This window comes from Caretta caretta, chromosome 6, assembly GCF_965140235.1.
Source record: "Caretta caretta isolate rCarCar2 chromosome 6, rCarCar1.hap1, whole genome shotgun sequence".
NCBI classification, from domain to species: Eukaryota; Metazoa; Chordata; order Testudines; family Cheloniidae; genus Caretta; species Caretta caretta.
In genome coordinates this window covers 31,628,164-31,649,102 of record NC_134211.1, presented here as the reverse complement: position 1 = coordinate 31,649,102, position 20,939 = coordinate 31,628,164, and the positions used below count along the sequence as shown (strand labels likewise).

Genomic DNA, 20,939 nt, shown 5'->3' with positions numbered 1-20,939 from the left:
ACTTGAGAACACCGTCATTGTTGTATGTGTGCGCCTCACAAAGATTGATTAATTTAGTCTCAAAAGTGCCTTGATAGTCATATTAGCAAAGCACTGGACTATGACTCAGAACTGCTGGGTTCAATCTGTGCTCTGGCACAGACTTCTTGTCTGACCTTGGGCATATCACTTAAGCTCTTTGGCTTAGATCCACAAAGGTATTTAGGTTCCTAACTTCCACTGAAATCAATGGGAGCTAAGAGCCCAAATACCTTTGTGGATCTGGGTCTTTGAGTCTCAATTCCCCATCTGTAAAATGAGGATTATAGCAATTCCTTTCTGCCACTCTTTGTCTCTTCTCTTTGAGAAGGGGTTGTCTTTTACAATGTTTTGTTTGGTGCCTGTCACAATAAGAATTCAGTCTGGGTTTGGGCCTCTAGGCATATCATAATAGAAATGATGATATTATCCCCCTTTAACCAATGGGGAAATCAAGAGAGTAAGGGCCTGATTTTCAGAAGTGCTGAGCACCCACAACTCCAGTTGAAGTTAATGGGTGCTATTGGTTCTCACTGCTTCTCAAAATCAGGCTCTAAGGGCCAGATTTTTAAAGGTATTTTAAAAATCCCATTGGGTCTACAGATGCCTAAATACCCTTAAAAATCTGGTCCTAAGTGGCTTGCTCAAAGTCACATAAAAAAAGTTTCAGAGTAGCAGCCGTGTTAGTCTGTATCCGCAAAAAGAACAGGAGGACTTGTGGCACCTTAGAGACTAACCAATTTATTTGAGCATAAAAAAAGTTGTAGCAGAACCAGGAATAATGCCCCAGATCTCCTGAGAGTCCCAGTCCAGTACCTAACCCATGAAGATTTGTCCTCTTTCTATCTCCCAAAAATGTCTGAAATGCCGCATCGTATTTGCTTGAGAAAAGCATTTGTTGAAGAAAGGGCACATAGTTCATTGGATCATGTTATGACATGATACAAATTAACTTGTCACAGATTTCAAAAAATGATTTTTTTTCTTTTTTGGAAATGGAAGAAACTCTGTTAATGTTCTTGTTGTGAGTTATTTGGCTAAGATACCTTCATGTAATGCCACCTTCATTATTTTGGACCTAATAGCAACACTTTTGTAATTTTTTGTGCTTATTTGCTCTTGGGGATAGAGAATTTCCCCTGTGTGTTTTCTTTCTTCAAGGCTGCTGCAGTGCTCCTGAAGCAAACTTAACAGAGACTGTAGTACTGAAAGCTTTCTGAAATCATTCCTGAAATATGGTGTATAATCTCCTGAGATTAAGTCAATGACAAAATTTAAATGTAAATTTAATTTGGCACCTTCCACTTAACTGATTCCTAGCATATAAAAAATGCTTCAGTTAAGTATTTAAGATGACATTTAATTGGTCCTGGATAGGATACCATTCTGTGTAAAATCTTTGTGCTTCTTAAAAACTTTAATCACTGTCTTTCAAGCAGGGCTAAATTTACCATCACCTGGATTTTGTAGGCATATAAAAGCTTTAAACTGGGACTGACCCAAGAAATTTCCTCCAAATCACACAGCTACCCTTACTGCTTCTTAGGAACTCTTGATTAGTAACTGGATTCTCATTTGGAAAGAGTTCTACAGAACTATCACAAAGTTTCTCTCCTCCCCCACAACCTTTCTATGAAAAGGAGGGGCGGGGCGGGGCGGGGGGCTGATCAGCAAATGAGCTGCTGGAGGAAATAACGAATTATCCTATTAAAAATATGTGTTAGGTCTGTACTGCTTCTTTGGATTATTGTGCTTACTGTACCACAGGCTGGAATTGGAGGACCAGACAAAGAGGGGAGAGTTGTCCAAAAATACTGTTTAAAAATAATATATACATTATTATTAGTCATTCCATGGCAATAGAGGTCATAGCTACATTTCAGAAGAGCTCTTTCGCTCTCCTACTGCCTTTTTGGCAGCAACAGTCCTCTCTTAGCAGTGTTTTAGTGCTTAGAGTTGATGGTATGCTATATTTTATGTATATAATGTTTAATTTAATAAAGCAAAGTGTGATTATTTGAATTAATTCTGAGCTCTGTGTGTAATGCACTTATGATATTCACCTTTTAAATGTACATTTATATCGATTGATCTATATATATTTGAAGTGTATTATGCAAATTTGATATACTAGCAATGTGAGGGATTATAGATAACTTGCAAGGGTGTTGTAGTGTAAATCCACATTTAAAGCATCAAACAGCAGGAGTTAAAGTTCTGTGTTCTAACTAGTATAATGCTTTTTAAAGAAGGCTTGGCTGTTCACTCGGTTGAAAAATACATCGGAGTTAGAGCTCAACCTGTTTAAGTGATAACTTGACTCCATGCTTGGCATGGTAGCCTTAGCAAAAAACAATCTATTTAAAACAGATGTTGTCATGACCAGGCTATCTAAACTCTGCTCTTCATGTTCTTCTTACAGGTCTGCCTACCTTCAAAGCATGTTAGGAGGAAGCTGTGTTTGACAGTAACTTCACAGTTGTCACTTTTCACCACGGTTGCAATGCTAGGTGCCAAGGGTGTAGCCAAAGGCTAGCTTATTTAATGTATCGCTTCATTTTTTATCCATGATCCTCACTGTGCCCTATGAGTGCTATACAAAAATGTAAATTAAAAAATTATTAGGAACATTCATCTAAGAACTCGGCAAAGTGAGGCCCCTTACCCTAAAGAATGCCCAGCCTGGGTTCAGGTGGACTGCCTGATTCATTGTGTTCTATATACAATAGTCTTCTTCAGTGAGAGCCCTGCCACTCACTCTGGAGATCTGACTGCTTGAAACTAGTAGTACAAGTGTCTAAATTGATCTTAATTACCACAAAATAATGAGAAAAGGGGATTGACTGAAGTGACCTCATTGATTTAGAAAACAAGTGGAAGGATGAGTGAAGTCTCACTGGTGACAGAAATGAGCCAGAATACTTTTCCAAACATCCCCAACCCTGAATTTTGGTTGAAGAGTGAAAGAGGGAGAAGGTCTCAGATAAGAGAGCTGGATCTAAACCGTTGATCATCTAAAACACAAGTACGCTCAGATTTACCAATCTCTAATGCCTTTCACCCTGTCAATAGGGCCACCATCTCTGCTCTGATGGATGTGTGCTAAAACTTTGTAGCTACCTTTATAATATTCTGAGCCTCTAGGATGAGCAAGTTTTTCATCTTCTTGAAGAAACTGTGGCAGGCCCAAGAAGCTTATTCAAAGCTATTTTCTTGTCTTAGGGCACAAGCTACTTGCATACCTTGACCATTCGCTGATGGACCAAAAGTATATAGCTGTGTAGACTGGCATGCTCTGATTACTGTTCAGTTCAGTCAATGTCTCCATCCCTGATTTCCACAGAGATGGAATTAGTGGTCTTTTAAGTCTTTACATCTCTCTTGTTTCTATGATCCTAGGAAGACTTTATCGAAACTATGCAGGAATGGCCCCTAGGCATCTTGCGAGCCAGGGTGGGAAATGTTTTTGTCACCCCACTACAGAGCAGCCAAGCAAAAATACAAACAAAGAAATAGCCCCAGTGGCATGACAGTATGGTGCTCGACTGCCCTACTTATCTACCTCACTACCCTCACCCCAAACTGGCCCCAAAACTATGACATTGTCAGCTCTTTCCAATGGATGGTACCAAAAGGGAACAGAAGCAACAGGGATGGCTTTGTGATTGTTCATATAGAAAAGTGGGCACAATCATGAGAGGAGGGGGAATTACAATCCACTCTGCTATGAACACAAAGATGGCATGCTTGTTCTCTGAAACCCAGGCTAGATACTAGAGTGGAAATTATCTGGGTGTAGAATAAGTGTGAGTTGAGCCATTTTGCATTTCACCAGCTATTTTTCAGTCTCAGGTCTGGTTAAAAGTTGCCCCCTGTTAACTGAGTGAAGCATGTGACATGCCTTGATGTCAAAGATACCATTGCAGTAGAGCGAGCATGATTAGTCTCTCTGGTGTCGATTAGTCTCTCTTGTGTCTATTGAGCTGAAACTGGACCCAGTGGCCACAATGCTGGGTTAAGTACTGCCCTTGGGTCATGTCAGTAGAGGAAGGGGTGTGGCCATAGCGTGTATTATGGCTATTCTGTGCTGCTGCAACACATCATTGTTGCATCTGACTGCATTGTTGCTGCTGCAACACATCATTGTTACATCTGATTGAGGCAGAGAGATGTAAACTAGAGCAGAGTCTGAGGGTTGTAAATTAGAGCAGGTAACCTCCAGAATCTTGAAGACCACAAAGAGCAACATAAAGCCACCTGGTCTCCTGAGTTGCACCGTGCTCAGCAATCTGGGCCAGTGTTTTAAACTGGGACCTACAGAATGTTCTTCTGGTTTCAATTTAGTTGGGAGGGACAGCGTGAGATGGGAGCTTGTTAGGGAAGGTATGTGCAAGGATTGGTAATATATGGCTGAAACCCTTTGGATGGAGAAAAGGGAGTGGGAATTGGGACAGTTGATAGATACGTTGTGCAGGGTAGATGCATCCGTGGTATGTACTATGGGTAATGCCTTTATCCTTTGTTTGGAATGATGTATTATTCCTTGATGAATTTGTGCTTATACTAATATATATATATATTTGCTATAATATTATAATGTCAGCAACTTCACATCTGAACTTCTGTCTGGTGGAATGTGTGGGAATATGTGGGACACATGAGGTAACCTTGGGTATTCTTGGCTATTTGACCCCCTTTTTTCTTCCCTAAAGTAGAGTTAAATTGGAAAAGGGTCAGTTTCTTCCGGATAATTTTCTGATAAATCAAACTTAAATATTTAATTCCATACACTTAATTGAGAATCATGGTAGTGACTCAAGCCAGGTTAGAAAAAGCTCATTTGATGGCCCATACCTCTGTGGAGTACTCTTAATTATTAGTATTAGCATCAGCTTAAGAAAAACAGGGTGGTGGTAAAAAGAAAAGGAGTACTTGTGGAAGTGAGCTGTAGCTCACGAAAGCTTATGCTCAAATAAATTGGTTAGTCTCTAAGGTGCCACAAGTACTCCTTTTCTTTTTGCGAATACAGATTAACATGGCTGTTACTCTGAAACCTGTCAGCGTGGTGGTATTCGTCCAAGCTTCACTCATATGAGTTATCAGAATGAGATGCTGCTTACAGTAGATGGTGCAGATGTTCAAAATATGACATTCCATGCTTTCTGAGATCTTTGACCTTGGCTTCCCGTAAGTGGAGATTGAATGTGGTAATGGGCTCTGTTAGGCTCCTGGAGTTTGGTTCCTTCTTGACTGGTAGGAAGTGAAGGAGAAAATGGTGGTATCTCCCAAAATGCAACCGTTTGTGGCACCAAAATGAGAGGTCACATTTGTGATGCTCCTTTTCCTTTCTGATTTACGGAGTCATCACTGAGCATCTTAGCTAATGCCTCACCAAGATGACTGGGACAGTTTATGCTTCTCAGAGCTTCTCTAAAGCTGATTAGAAAATTGGTGGTCTTCTCACTGAAAATTTTCAGCAGACAATTTAAATTTTTTGTGGGGGAAAAAAGCCAAAGAATTCTAACAAATATTAAAATCAGTTTTCAGCTGAAACATTTTCTGTTTTCCTATAAATTTAAAAAAAAATTCTAGGAAGGCTGATACTTTCAATTAAACAAAACTTTTCACAGAAACATCAATTTTCTATTGGGGGAAAAAAGGGTATTGACTGAAAAATTTTGACCATCCCTCCCATCAGGCTCTCTGCAGACTCATACACACATTTCTCTGCATGCAGTTTCTCAGTTCACAGGTTTGAGGTTTTCTTTCAACCTTAACAGTGAAAGATTGACTTTTAAAAAACGAAAGCTGAGATGCGCTGTGTACTGGGCCAGTCTGAGCTGCCACTGTGACTATACGATTCTATTGGTGGGTTTGTTTTGTTTAGTACAAACCCGCAGTATTGCTAACTCTTCCAGTTCTATTGTGAGTCTTGTGATATTTGATGTTTTCCTCCAAGCTCCGGTTCTTACAGGCATGGTATTAATGAAGACTCCCAGCTGTCATTAAAAAAAAAATATCTAAATCTCATGATTTCAGAAAAAATCTTAAAAACAGAAACCCTAAAAGTTCAAAAACTAGAACACAAATAAAAAGAATCCAGATGGATTACTTATTAAAATCTCGTGATTTTCCAACCGAGCTCATGATTATCAGCTAGATGTGTGACTATTGAATGTTTGAGGTGGCAGTACTGGGCCTGATCACGCTTTCCTGATGTGTTAAAGCAATTTCAGTAGTTGCCCAATTAAGGGTGAAATGTAACTAAAATGTAGCAGCTCCTCACTTTCTTTCATCTGAAGATGCCCCAGTGATTGGACTTGCTCAGAGAGCTTGGGATATTTAAAAATACCGAATTTGGTGAATGTCCTGTACTTTTCCTTGACTGGGGACAAATTTTAATTGTGACATGACAGTCAAAATAAAAATTGATATACCAGACAGGCGAAGAAGCAAGTGGGGTAACTGACTAACTACAAAGAGGTTTTCAGGTGAGGGAAGGGGAGGAGAAGGGAAGGGAGATCTTCACTGGAGAGGAGGCATGTCAAGTATGTCCCATGTTTGTAATATAGCAAACTTGTCTGTCTAACCTTGCTTAGCTTAGCTCCAACTCCAGCTCCCAGCCTGCTCTGAAGCCACTAACTTCACCCTCAGGCTCTGCGATCCTAGAAACTCCTTTCTTCCCAGCTTTATAAGGGGGATGGTTGATGAATCTGTGAAGTGTTATATCCAGCCCTACTCCCCTTATCCACGCCCGGCCATTGATAGTTTGCAGGGTGGTTTATACGCACACTGGGGGACAGCCTACTGAATTCCTCTTTCCCCAGCACAGAGAAACCATATGGATTCCAGTGTATCTGGGACCCTACACACCTGCATGAGAGGAAAAACCTGCCCCATAATAAATTACATGGATACAGTTATAAAGTAGGGAGCAGATTTTGAATTCTAGATCTCTTACTTCATTTAAAAAAATATTTTTCCTTGTAACTTTGTGTCTCTGCTGCCCAGAGAACAGCAGCATCCTGTTACTAATATAATACCTGTAAATTCCCCTAGAAGGTCACCATAGATTGTGTAGCCTAATGGCTAAAGTGTCAGACTTATATTACAAGGGTAGAGAGCTCACATTCTCTAGAGGCTGTCCTTTTATGAGATATCATTCAGCTTTTATTCTCTCAGTATCAGAGGGAATCCTCTATTTTTAACACAGAGATAATTTTAATCGAAAAAGTCTGCATTCAACAAAAATATTTAATTTTTATTTCAAGAATCAAAACCTAGTGATACAGAATTTTTCCAACGCATAGACATTCAAGTATAGTAGATCTTAGTGTAAGCAAAGAAATCTGGATCTGATTCAGAAAGCATTTCTATTCAGGACATATGCATGTGCTATGCGTCAGTAGGACTTAAGCATGAACCTAAGTGCTGTCCTGGATCAGGGCCATACTTCGTATGAACTTGAACAATTATTGTAAGAGCTACAAAAAGTTATCCATGCAGGATCATAGAATTGCAATATTAGATCAGCCCAGTGGTCAGCTGAGTCTGACATTAGCCAGATACTTCAGAGGAAGGTGCAAGAAACTTCAAAGTGTGCACTAATATGAAAGGAATTGTCCTGCAGCTAATTTAGTTCTAGAGCTGCTGGGTGGGAACCAGATTTTCTATTTCACGAGAAATTCTGCAGTTTTGATTTTTTTTTTTCTGAAATCAAACAAAAAAAAAACCTCATGAAATTTCTCGCAAAACAAAATAAAAAAGAAATTTCAAGTCAACATTTTGTTCTGATTAAAATATAAATTCTGATTATTTTTAAAAGTTCTGATTAAAAATATAATATAATATATTGTAAATTTTGAATGAAAAGACCTTTTGAAATGGAAATGGAAATGTCCCATCCTACATATTCTTCGATCTTATTGGACCATTCCATTATGATTTTGTCTCAATGAAATTTTGTCAAAAGTGACAAATTTCTGCAAAACAGTTCTCTTTTAATTAATAGGTATTTAACGGGAAAATGTTCTATTGGAAAAATTTTGACCAGCCCTACTTAGCACCTTAAATTCTATTATTATTGTATGTTGTAATCAATGCCAGTGCATCTGGGACAGGGTAGTGTCATGGACAAAATGCCTGTTTTATATTGCAAAGAGCTATGGCATTCTGCCCCAACTGAGGATCTACCACTTGTGCCCTAATGCTGAATTAAATGTGACTGTTCACATGCACAAAGTGACTTACATGCACTAGTGTTTGCAAGATCAGGGCCTAAGTTAGAAAGATTATTTCAGCTTCATAAATATATCTACAAACACAGCCTTTTTTTGTTAAAGTATTAAGCAGTAAAATTAAACTAAAAGAAGCCGGACACTGAAGAAGACAAAATAGCAAAAAACAATTCCCTACCTGACCTCCCCAAAAACCATTGTACAGTATAGGAATGGTGGTAGGAAAGAAATGAAGGCCCTGATTCTGCAATTGGCTCCACATGGGTGGATTCTTGCACCCACAAGCAGCCCTCCTGAAGTTAATGACCTTGGTTAATATTTTTATTTGTGGAAAAAAGGATATAAAAATATTTTGTAAAATATTCCTTTAATAGGGGTAGTAGTAGCAACCACCATCCCAGGATTGCCTAGCACTTCCCATATAACTCCCAATTTTTGATTGCTTAGAACTTTGGAAAACTTTAACTATTTGGGTTGATTTTTTTTTTCTATTTTTGGTCTCTGCCATGAGTCGGTATTGTCATTATTTTCCAGTTTTTACCTAAAACGATTCAACTGTATTCAAGGAAGCAGCTTCTGAAAACTAGCTAATTTTACCAAGATTCAAAAACCTCTTGGCTGTTTTTGTAGCTGTTCTAGTACCTCCGTGATTTGGAGCGGGAACTTGAAGTTTGACAGGGGAAATAGTCCAGGGGCCAGCTAGGTACCTTTTGCTGGCCCCATGAAAATCCATTTAGATTTTTCTGAGTTAGAACTCCCTGGGAAATCAACTTTTGCACATGTGCAGTAGAACAAGGGAGGTTTCCTTGTTAATTTGCTGAAGACTTCATTTGCGTTTCACATGTGTCCAGGTCCTAATGAACCTCCAGACAATCAGACAAAGTAGTTCCCTCCTGTTTACACTCACTGAATATGCTTTGATATAGGGAAAGGTGCACTTTTCTGTGGATCTCTCTACTACTGATTGGTGTTAATTTTGTGCAGTTTGTGGCCCCTATTTTTGAGGAAAGCTTCATACACGTACCCCATTTTACAGAAATAGTCACTGAAAGGTTGCACAAGGTCATTTCTAAGCCCTAGTCTACACTACAAACTTATGTCGGTGTAACTACGTCACTCCTGAGCTGACTGAACTTTTGGTGGAGACAGGCAGCATTATGTCAACAGCAGGGCTTCTCCCATCAATATAGCTACCAGTTCTCAGGGAAGTGATCTCTCTCGCTGATGGGAGAAGCTCTCCCGTTGGCACAGGTAGTGTCTTCACTAAGCACTACAGCTGTGCCACTGCAATGCTGTAAGTGTAGATAAGCCCTAACATAGCTAGGAATAAAACCTGGGTCTCTGATATGACAGAGGCAAGTCTCATTCACTCAGCAATGCTGCTTCAGAAATAATCTGTTAAATCTAACTCAAGTGGTAGGAGGCTGTGCTGTGCATCTGAAATTTAGGAAATTAAATTTTAAAAAAATGTTAAAACACCACCATGTAATGTTCAACTCAGGCACTCAAATGTTAGCAAATGCCAAAATTAAGATGGCTAATGAAACCCTAATTCTGCCACTTTGAGTATGCATTATGATATGATGGTTAATTGAGTATGCATTATGATATGATGGATATGATTGTATACTTTTTTCCTCCACTGGGCCCCTGCCTCATTCAAGCACAGGATAACTTGTGGAGGTCTTTCAGTCCAATTCACCCCTGGCTGGGATACAACACAGGTTCACTGTCTTTACCCTCCAGGAAATCTTCATCCACTATTCTCCATCATTTTTATGAGGCATTTCATTTTCTCCTACTTGTGGCCAGACCAAAAAAGAAAAGACAGCATGTGATCTAATAAACAGGGAATAAATTTGGGACTCAGAAAATCTGGGCTGTACTCCTGGCTTGCCACCCAACTGGTGTGTGATCCTGGGCAAGTCACTTCTCCTTTCTGTACTTTTCTTTTCCCTCACACTCTTTCTCTTTCTTGTCTGTTTACACTGCAGGCTCTTCACTGAAGTGACTGTTACATGTGGTTTTTGTGTAGCCTGCATCACAATGTGGCCCCAATCCTGGCTGGGGCCTTTAGATGCTACTAAATATTAACAATAGTACATACTCAAAAGCCTTCAGTGGCATTTTAACCATGCCTAGTCCTGTTTTGAGCAAGCAGGCAATGCAGTCTAGTGCTACAGCATTGGACTGAGAGTCAGGAGACCTGGTTCCTATTCCCAGCTCTTCCACTGACCTGCAGTGTGACCTTGGACAAGTCACTTCCACTTCTCTGGGCCTGTTTCCCCTCCCACTCTTTGTCTGTTCTATCTATTTAGAATGAAAATGCTTTGGACAGGAACTCTCTCTAACTGTGCATTTCTATAGCACCTAGTAAACTGGGGCTACTGAAATAAAAATAATAACAGTAATTAATAATAGTATGTGAAAATTCTTAAGGAAGGCCATTCTCATGACATTTCCAGTCTAGTGTTTTTAGACTCCAGAGATTCAGATAAGTATTCAAATGCTTCCTTTTCTGAAGAGATTGTCTGAATATATTTAATTGCAAAAGGCGCACACAGGACAATGCTCCACTATATTGTAAAAAGCATTTCCCTAAAGTGGAGACTTTTACATAGGGGTTAATCCTACCATCTTTATTAAACCTGCACACCTCAGAGCCCACATAAATGTAAAGGCAGGGATCAGTGAATAACATTTAAAATGTAAAATGTTTGCATGGAGAATTATTTAATGGTTTATGTTTTATAGTAGTTTGGCTTTGGTTGTGTGACCCCACTTCAATTTGTCTGTTGCCTCTTCTTCTCTTTCTCATCCCCAGTGACCACAATCTTTCTGAATTCAACTGTGAACATCACTTCTAGAGAGGCGATACCAAAATCAATATTCATTTCACAGTTTAGACCCTTTACTCCGTTTCTCGCCGCTTCTCCCTTTGCATCCTCCATAGTGTCCTTCAGCTTAGCATATCCAAACAAATGCCTCTTTGGTAAGAGCATCCTTAGACAAAACTCTAGCACCTCCGTAACAAGCTCAGAATAAAATGGAATTGCCACATACTAAGGTCTTGATTCTTCTACCATTGCAGTTAAAGCTCCCATTGATTACAGTGAAAGCACAATTGGGCCCTTAAAATTTAACATGTTTTAGATGTGTGTGAATGCTAAAGGTTTCTCCAGGTTTGGGATTTCTTGAGCTCTGCTGTGTTCTTTCCAAAAAGATTCATTGAGTTAGACAGGTCCAGTTCCTGTGGGTGCAGTATATGCCATACACTGGAAATTAAAGACCAGAAAATTAGCAGGGTTTGTTGTGTTACAAAGCTGTAGGCTTTTTTATCATTATACTCAAAGAAAAATGTACTGCACTAATGGAACACAACATTGTGTTCCAAGTTGTATTTATGCTTGCAAGTAATGAGTATGCTTCAGTTAAGCTTGCTTGGCAACAAACTTACCAGTTTTTCACCATGGCTTTATTTGATATGTACAAGGTGTGCTTTAAAGATAATGCTCTGCAACTGCCAAATGAACGACTTTAGTCATGGCAGTCCTAACATAGGTAAATGTGATGATGTGGAATTAGTAAGTGGGAGGAAATCCCAGGAGACAAATCTTTTGACATTCCAGGTATACCAAAAATTGTCTGTGTCTCACCAATAGAAACCAGCCTGAACAAAAAAATTTTAAAAAAGGCAAGACTGGGGGAAAATTAAATAAAACCTCCTAGTATATGAGCAGAACTAACATTAGTTTCCTGATAGGTGTAGATAGGCAAATGGAGTAATGGATCAGCTCAGACATTGCCTGGGGAAACAAAAAGAAAATCTTCAGTGCCCCTGTGCAAATTGAGGACACTAACGATAAGAGTCTTGAGAAAGTAAAAGCCAATTTTGGGGGAATCAATTAATACTTTTGTTCATGGAAGTTCACATGGAATTAAAATTTGGGTAACCTGCAAGCCACAACTCCTGTCTCTCTAACGGGCAGTGTAATGATTGTTGATTTCAGTTTGTATTAGTCTCTTACCGCCTTCCAATTTCAACTAATGGAAATCAAGCCCATTATGGTAAACGTAGGAAGCAAGTACATTAATAGTGGGCATTGACATTAATTCAGACTGTAAACAATTCAGAACTGTTACCAGTACATGCTATATTGTGTCATCTTATCTGCTGCTTTCGTAGGACTATTTCTTCCACAGTTTTTTAAAATACAGACAATTGACGGCCACACAGGGTTTCGCATTGGTAAACAACACTGTTTGCAAGTTCTGTTTTGCTCCCCACACCAACCCTTTACACCTTTTTTTGTGTGTAGCTGCAAACACTTTCCAAGCCAGCAATGCCACGTACATTCCTTGCAATGCAGTTCTGCGCTTTACTTAAAAAAAAAGTTTAGCAAGGGGGAGATGTGGGGAAGAATGTAATGGAAGAGGCAGAAAGAAAAATGAGCTTATTTATACAGTAACACGTGTGTTAAAGCAATGCCTCCTTTCCTTGGCTATACACTCCCGCATTTTCTCTCTCACACACGTATATACACACACTCTCTTTAACTGTGCTTTTGTGTTTTGTCAGAATTAATGAGAAAAGTTCCCTTGCCCTAGGGGTAATTAGTGTCCTTGGAGTTAAATAAGCTAATACTTAGACACCTCTGGCACAGGCAATTATGTTTGTGTATTGAATAATTGATTCAAAGGGGGGGGGAAGGGGCTGCTAATCAGATCTGAGCATAATGAATTGATTTAATTAACAGGGGAATCTGAGGGTCCCTGGGAAATGTGTGCATTTATTCAGCAGCAAGAGAGAGTGCAGAGCACATAAATTGAGAGAGGAGAGAGCGAGGCAGGCAGCAAGTGCTTTTGCGTTCAGTGATAGGTTCGCATTTTTCCTCCCCGCCTTTGAATATAATTTTAGATTTAGAGTGAAATAAAGAGAAAAGCACTTTGGAAGCCTGAAAAGCTCTGCAATAGCGACAGCAAAAGAGGGGGGTTGTGAGCGATCACATGCAATTACATTAAAACAAATTTTTTGACTGTGCCCGTTGGGAAGGCGCTGGAGAACCGGCCCTCGATTTTGCCTCCCTTATCTTTTAAAAAATTATTATTATTATTATTATCTCTGAACTGGCATTTGAGTTGTGAGGGGGGGGGGATTGCTTGGGCACTAGTAAAGCTCTTCAGTGCTGCTGCATGTAATTCTAGCTGAGTGCAATCTAGGTTAAAAGTCGTGCAACTGTAGCTAGCTAGCTGGCTGGCTGGCTGGGGTAGGGGGGGAGAAAAACAGGGAGGACGAGCCGGCTGCATTTTTCGCTCGGCAGCGCTTTGCAAACACTCTCCGGTCCTCCGTCCCTTTCCCCTCCCTGGAGCGAAGGAGCAGAGGCGGCGGCTGGAGGGGGAGAGGACGCCAGAGACGGAGCGGCGGACGCAGCTGCTGCCCGCGGCCCCCGGGACAATGGTGCTGGACAAGGAGGACGGTAGGTAGGAAGCCGAGATCGTGCCAGAGCGCGCTCGCCCGGCTCCCGTCCTCTGCCTTGGCTGCGGCCGGATAGGCAGCGCGAGCTGCAGGAGGAGGGAGACAGCTGCTGTGTGTGTGTGTGTGGGGGGGGAGCAGGGGCATTTCTGCAAGTGCATGTCCCTGTTACTGTACAGATCGGAGCACGCTGGCTCGTGTGTGTGTGTGTGTGTGTGTGTCTGGAGGGGTGTCCAAGGGAGTGCTTGGGTGACTGCCTCGCTCAACTCCATCGGATTTGTCGGATATTTACTTCCCCAGCTCTTCTTGAATAAGAAGCGATTTCTTCCCCACTCGCGTTATTCTTTGCTCTCGTCAGCAAACGGAATGTTCTTCTGTTCGCTGGATCTTTCTGGCCTGGATTAGGTTTCCTGCCTCTTTAAATCCATTAGTTTCAGTATTTTCTATTCTCCCAGCATGTCCACTGTCTGTTATCTCCTATTGTCGTGTTTACCCTCTTGCCTATTCCACCCTCACCCCCCCCCCCTCCAGCTCCCTCCCACCGTATGGCTCAAAACCTGCTATTAATGACTAAGAGCTCACAGCTTTGCTAAACTGCTTCACAAAGGGCGCCTTGGCTTATTGTGGGAAAGGATTTACTTTTTAAATGAGGCTGGGAAGAAAAGGGGGTGTGTGTATGTGGAAATGAGAGAGCTGACTGCATGCAAGTTTAGATCAACCATGTGCTTATTGTCAAGACTTGCTAGAAATTCATTTGGACTCGTTTGGGAGCAAGGAGGGAGGCAGGGTTGGAGGCAAGATTTAAAGACTGTGTAAGCTAATTTAAAGGGAAATTAATTCTGGCGTGTAACGTAGTAAAAGGTGCTGAGGAGAAAAGAAAGAGACTGGTGGTAACTCTCCAAAATAGCCTCCTGCATCCTGAAGTCGCACAGACAGGGAGCGATAAGGTGCAGTTGGAAGTGGTTTTTGTAATGTGGGGCCAGGGCGAATGGAGAGGATAACTGGGATCCCTGTCATCCACTAGTCTGCAGTCTTCGCTGTCAAATTTGGCAGTCCAGGGTTATTTGCTGCAGAGTGCTGGGGTAATGGTTTTTGTTGAGCTGAAAGCAATCCTTACAGGCTTCATGTAACAACAGACTTAAAAACTCTTGCCAGGCTTATCCTACTGAGGCATTTGAATCCGCCCCCCCTCCCCCCCGCAATCTTTAAAACTTATTTACAAAGCACCAGTGAGTACTGAAAGCATGATCACCTGCTGTTATGCATGGTGATTGCTTCTCCCAGTTTTTCCCATAAGAGTTCACCATATTCACTTTTTTTTATTCTTTTAAAATCATTCTATTCTAGTGTCATTTTCTCCATAAATGAAACCACTGTTTCATTGTCAGCATGATCGCCTGTCAGAAGCCAACATATATATGCCTGGACATCACAGATTCTAGCAGTATTTTGCTGTCTTTTTTTTTTTTTTTTGTACAACTGTGTTTTCGAATAGTGCCCTCTACTTAGGGATGAGCACATGGGTGGCTACTGGGTCAAGGCAAGGGTAATCTTATACACTCTTCATCGGCATAGGCAATGCCTGGGGAAAGAAGTCCGTGCAGCTCAGAAAATGGTCCTTTCCTCCAAGTCCTTATTGGGGGAAAACTGTGGTAACACAACACTGATATTTTCAATTGATCTCCTTCATCTGCTGATACCACTTCCTCACCCTTTCATTTCCAGCCAAGCTATGCCAGTCATGTTATGTACGGGAATAGGAGCATTACAGAGGTGACTGGCTTTTGAGGCCACAGATGAGGGAATATGCTGTTGGTCATCGGTTCAGAACTGCATGACATCTTGGGGCATATAACTGTGTCACTTGCCATGAGGTCAGGTGGCATTAGCTTGTCACCATCGTGCCAGCTTCAGTTACATTGCAAACTGAAAAGCCTCCCATTGGTAGTGTGCAGTGAATGCTATGTGTGCCTGTATAAATTACCATAAAACTTCTCTCCCCTGGTGGATGCGGGGTTTAATTTGGAAGGGTGACTACCAGAATAAGAGACAGCGGGAAGTGTCCTTTCCCCCTCAGTCTTGGACTATCTGTCCCTGCAAGGTGAGAGCCGGCTTGACACAAGCCTTAATGGAATCAGTTGGGGCATGAGGAAAAATCATATGCCTGCCTGTGTGCTCCACCTGAGTGGGAGGGGGGTCGGATCTCTAACAGCGAGAAGGTTAAATGCACACTGGGGCTCAGAGGGGTGTGTGGGGAGGGGGAGCTAAATGCTAAGTTCATCTGTGGATTTAGAGGCCTTTATTGTATTTTAGTTTGTCAGAGTCCTCTGAAGTAAACTGATGCAGTGTTAGTAATGGGATGTATAATGCTCCGGTCAAAAGTGTCTGTGTGCGTGTGAGGGGAGTGTGTGTATGGCGGCGGGGAGGGGAGGTGGAGGAGTAAAGGGGAGAAAACTTGATCTAAATGCTTAAGTAAAAGGTATGAAATGTTCAGTAAAAAGAAAAATAAACCTCTCTCACATCTGTTCCTCCACACACCATGATACGTGGGGCTCAGTAATAAAGTCAGTACAGTTAAGCAAGCTTAATTCTTTTCTGGTAGTGCTCATGTGCGAGGGGGTTTGTATTTCCATCTGATTGCATTTTTGAGGGTAAGCTACAATGGGCGATCACTGAAACTTAAATTGTTACAGTGCAAATTTTGTTTGACTCGAGGGGAAAAGGTTGCCTTTTTACTTTCAGCATGAAAGTCCTCCAGTAGTAATAATAAACGAGGCAACGTCTTAATCTCCCTTAACTTTTTGCCAAAGGGTGCCTGCCAACCCATATCTGTTTAAATCTGATTGACGGGTTAACAGCAGGATGCTGCCTCTGCTGCAGAAGTAAGGGAAGCAGGTGAGCTGTGAGGAAAGACTGAGATCTAAAGAGGGTTTGCTAATGGGGGTATTTGAGTTCTTTCATGTATTGTAGATGGACTCGTTAAACATAAGGAGCTCAGGGCTGGTGGTGGTGTAAGGAAGTGAAACTAGAACCATTGATTATCCAGACAGTTCTCAACAGCCCTCATTCCAGGAGCTCTTGTGAATGGCGATATAAAAGGAAATAATGGGGATGGTGGTGAAGGTAAGGAGGAAATTAGAATGAGATGTACTTAAAAAGAAGAATAGTAAGAAACCCGTGATGTGGAGATCAGAGTAACAAACTGTAGTAATGTCTGGGAATCTTCAAAACTGTTGATAGCGAAGTTATACTAGAGGAGAAATTATGCCTGTTAAAAATGTCAGAGGAATTAGGGACAGAAGGCAAGATTAAGAGAGGAAACTATTTTATGAGGAGGTTATTTTATGCTTTCCTTTCTCTTTCTGCCTGACTTGGATGGAGCTCCAGTTGCTTGATCAGTTGTGAATGTCAAAAAGGATGCTGGATCTGCACAGGTTATAAATGGAATAAAATGGAGGCTATCACTAGCTGTACCAGTTGCTTGTCTTGAAAGACCTTGTTAGTGAAAATGGGTCTGTTTTTTTAATTCAAGCAGGTCTCCTTCTGGGGACAGATCTGGTTTTTGTTTTTGTTTTGTTTGTTTTTTAACCTTCTAAAAATCCTAAAGTTGAAGATCACAGATACCCAGTTCACTTTTTTTTTCTTTTTAGTAGAGTCATTTTTAATCTTAAAAAGCTAGCTCTTCTACATAAGAAGGCACTGTGATAGCTTAATGAATGCTGCATGCATCCATGTGGGAAACCACAAATTGTTTAAATCCCTCATTCCTCCAGCAGTCTTGGGGCATTGCAAAGAGCTCACATCCTGTTAGGTAGAAGTCGTAATGTGCTCCTTACTTTTGCATCCCTGAGAGCTGGTTGTCCAGCTGTATTGTTGTTTTGGAGGAGATTGCTCTCCCAGCCTCAGGGTACGTGTTCCAATGAGGGCTTCAGGGGAGTATGCAAGCCTTAGGGTGACACAGTCACCATCACACAGGGTCTAATAATCAGTTTGCTGCCTAGTAAGTGGAAAGCTGCCTTGACACAAACACTTCTTGGTGTCAATATGGGCAACAGAAAGACAGTACTACTTTCCTAAGGGCTCTGCAAATATCACTGTGGGTAAAGGGGGAGAGGACAAAAAATTGTTAGGTTCCTGACTTGAGGTATTGCGGCACCATGCCAAGTTATGTCTGTTAGGTAGAATCGGTTCATATGTCTGAAGTGACACAATATAACCCGATTGATAGAACAGAGTGTAATATTAGAAAATATTTTAAAATGGAAACTGATGCAGTGTTTTTCCAAAATGAATCTTCAGAGTCGTAGTTAAAGAAGAAAATTCTGAGCCAAAATCTGTAGAGATTTGCACCTATGCAATTCTGGCGTGCCATAGCTGAATTTGGCCCTGTAAGTCTCTTTCGTTTTGACTTGCACAAACAAACCAGCCCAGCGTCCAATATGATAATTACAAAGCTCAGGATTATTATAGATATTCCTCAAATATATAATTACTGCTAATGCTTTGACAGTGGAGAGCAGAACTTCTGCTAAAAAAAAAAAAAACCCCATCAGTAAGCGGATCTCAAATATGACCAATTCAAAAGATTGGGTTAATTGTAGCTGATTCTGTTTAATTGCTAGTAAAGTGTTTTAAGGGTTACAGGATATATGTAATATATATGTATGTGTATATATGTATTTTTTTTTTTACTGGTGTCTGAAATGAGCAAGTGTGAGAGGAATGTTTAATGCAAGAATTATGAGTTTGCAAAAGGGAATCCAAGTCATTGGGTATGTAGAAGTAATGCAGGAATAAAATGGATACTGGTACAGCGCTACATATTAATGCATAATAATTTTGATAGCTACATAATCACTCTGTATGTATATTTACCAAAAAAGATCAACAGTAATACACAGCAGCTATTTAATGTAGACGAAAAGCTTAAACTTAATGTAATTACCAAAATAGCTACTTTTAAATATACTCTTTACAAAGATGAAAAAAGTATTGCTTCTATTTTGGGGCAGTGGAGTAGAAAAAAAGAGTCAAAAGTAAGGTGTGATGCAAAAAAAGTTGGAATACCTTTTCTAATAAAGGCTAGCAATACATTAGAGGAAATATTACGATATTTACCTATGCTAGATTAGAAACTCCTACTTTTATGTTAGTGTTCATTCAAAAATGTTTAACTAGCAGGCATTAGTTACCACATCTTTGGCCTGCAGTCCCCTTCCTTTTTAACTTACAGTAGCTAAAATAAATTATCACTTAGCTGTTGCATTCTTACCCTAAAGTACAATTTCAATCTTTGAAAACTATATTAGAAGGAGAAGAATAGAAGTTTTAAGTACTGGATGAAAATGATTCTATGCAAAATAATATATTTAACATCAAATATGTTCAAGGACTGTTAGGATTAAGTATTCAAAATGAAGGGGGAAGGAAAAAGCCATTTGAGCTGAGGATAAGGAATCTAATTAAAAATAGGTATTAAGGATATATAACTTGAGCCTGCTATCAAGCTTTAAAAGAGTACTGTTGTATCAGATGTAAAGGGGAGGGAGAAAGATCATTAAAATGAGAATAAAATGTTTTCTTGGATTAAAAAAACCCCCGTGCCTGAAATTGTAGATTGCACTTTGTATTGAAGGACCTCATCCTGTAATCTTGATTGACACGATTGAAGACAATGGGCTACTTGTGAGAGTAAGGGCTACTCATGTGAGGAAAGTGTCAGTTTATATTCCAGTATTAGTAGAATTAACTGCAACAATGATGTCTCTGAGCAAGTAGAGCAAATGGGCAAGGATTAGTACTGCGCTCAATTTTTAGAAATTGTTGTACTATCTGAAACGCTGTATAAAGTATTGAAATTCACAGAGTGTATTTTAAAAATTTCTTAAGTGTGCATGGAAAAACAAGGTCAGAATGAGCTTTGAGAAGTGTTGCATCAAGTTCTAAACCGTGACACATCTGTGAAATAGAGTTAATAATGGAAGAAGGCAGTGTGACAGGGCTATGGTCTTAGAATCTATGCAGGGAATTTTAAGTTTTAGTAGGGAAAGGGAGAGTCTCTAACCCATTAGAAGCTACAGGTCATTTGAAACTGTCACTTCAAGTTTTAAATGAGCAAAGCAGGAAAGGGGGGAATGCTTTGGAGATAGATCTATATCTAGAGAGACGTGAAAGTAAAACACAGTTGTATAAGATGCAGTACATAAAGACAAATACTGAGAGAGTATGTTGTGTATGAAAATTGATCGGTGATGATGAACAGCATTAAAAAGAGGCAAAGTTAGTAATGTTTGGAACACGAAAGATCCTCACTAGCTGTTAAAACTAAATTTACAGATACTGTACTGCAGGTGGTGCTGCTGAGCTAGAAAGGCTTATATTCACCGTTAAATCCGGACAGAAGAATAAGAGGGGGGTCCCTGGGAAATGCGTGCATTTATTCAGGAGCAAGTGGGCACAGCGCACAAATTGAGAGACAGAGGCAGCAATCGCCGGGTTTAGATATATTCCCCTCTGTCTGTCTGAATATAATTTGAGATTTAGATTCATCTTAAATCCAAGGGAAAACGCTTTGTAAGGGTTGAAAGCTGTGTAGTTGCAACAGCCAGGGTTATGAGCTATCAAATGCAATTACATTAAAACAGATTATACTGTGCAAATTGAGACATTTAGAAGGTGAGAACCAAAGAAACAGCTCTGATTCCCCCCTTTTTTTTTTCTAAATTGCAGTTTTAGTTCCTTGCAATTCTGAGGTACAAAAGTAGGTGAGACTGCTTTTGTATCTGCAAAGTGCTTCGTTTCTGAATGTAATTCTAACTGAGTGCAATCTAGGTTAAAAGCTGGACAACTGGGTAATTAGAGCTCACTGGCTGCTAAAGGACGATCAGCTGTGCTGTGGCTCATCTGTGTTCCCAGAGACTAGTTCTCTTCTTCCCTGAGTGAAGGCTGCTGGAGACAGAGCATCTGCACCCAGACTCCTCTTGATCCCTGAGATGATGGTGCTGGACAAGGAGGACGGTAGGTGGGCTGAGATTCCTTAAGCTTGTACACAGTGTATGCCGTACGGTCGTTACATGTAAGTAAATGGCTTTGACACATATGTGCAGTGTGCAAGTTTGGGTGTTCTGCCTTCACCCTTTGATATTTGCCCCTGTGCCAATAACAGGGGAAATTTGCTCTTCGTCTTAGTTTTCCCCTGGCTTTGCTGACGA

The 20,939-nt window shown here is 40.5% G+C and overlaps 1 protein-coding gene across 4 annotated transcripts in view; it reads left to right on the top strand.

Annotated features, from left to right (window-relative positions):
* The first annotated feature begins 13,075 nt into the window (after nucleotides 1-13,075).
* The window catches only part of LMO1 (LIM domain only 1), an 89,413-nt gene continuing 81,549 nt past the window's right edge, over nucleotides 13,076-20,939 (top strand). Inside the window, exons 1-2 of one of the 4 annotated variants that reach the window (XM_048854869.2) lie at nucleotides 16,763-16,851; nucleotides 20,560-20,745. In XM_048854869.2, coding sequence (XP_048710826.1) covers nucleotides 20,721-20,745 — 25 coding nt within the window. In that variant the 5' untranslated portion in view covers nucleotides 16,763-16,851; nucleotides 20,560-20,720. Of the gene's footprint in view, nucleotides 13,733-15,736; nucleotides 15,830-16,762; nucleotides 16,852-20,166; nucleotides 20,746-20,939 lie in introns of those variants that run through there. The other 3 variants (XM_048854871.2, XM_048854872.2, XM_075129392.1) reach the window with 3 other exon arrangements.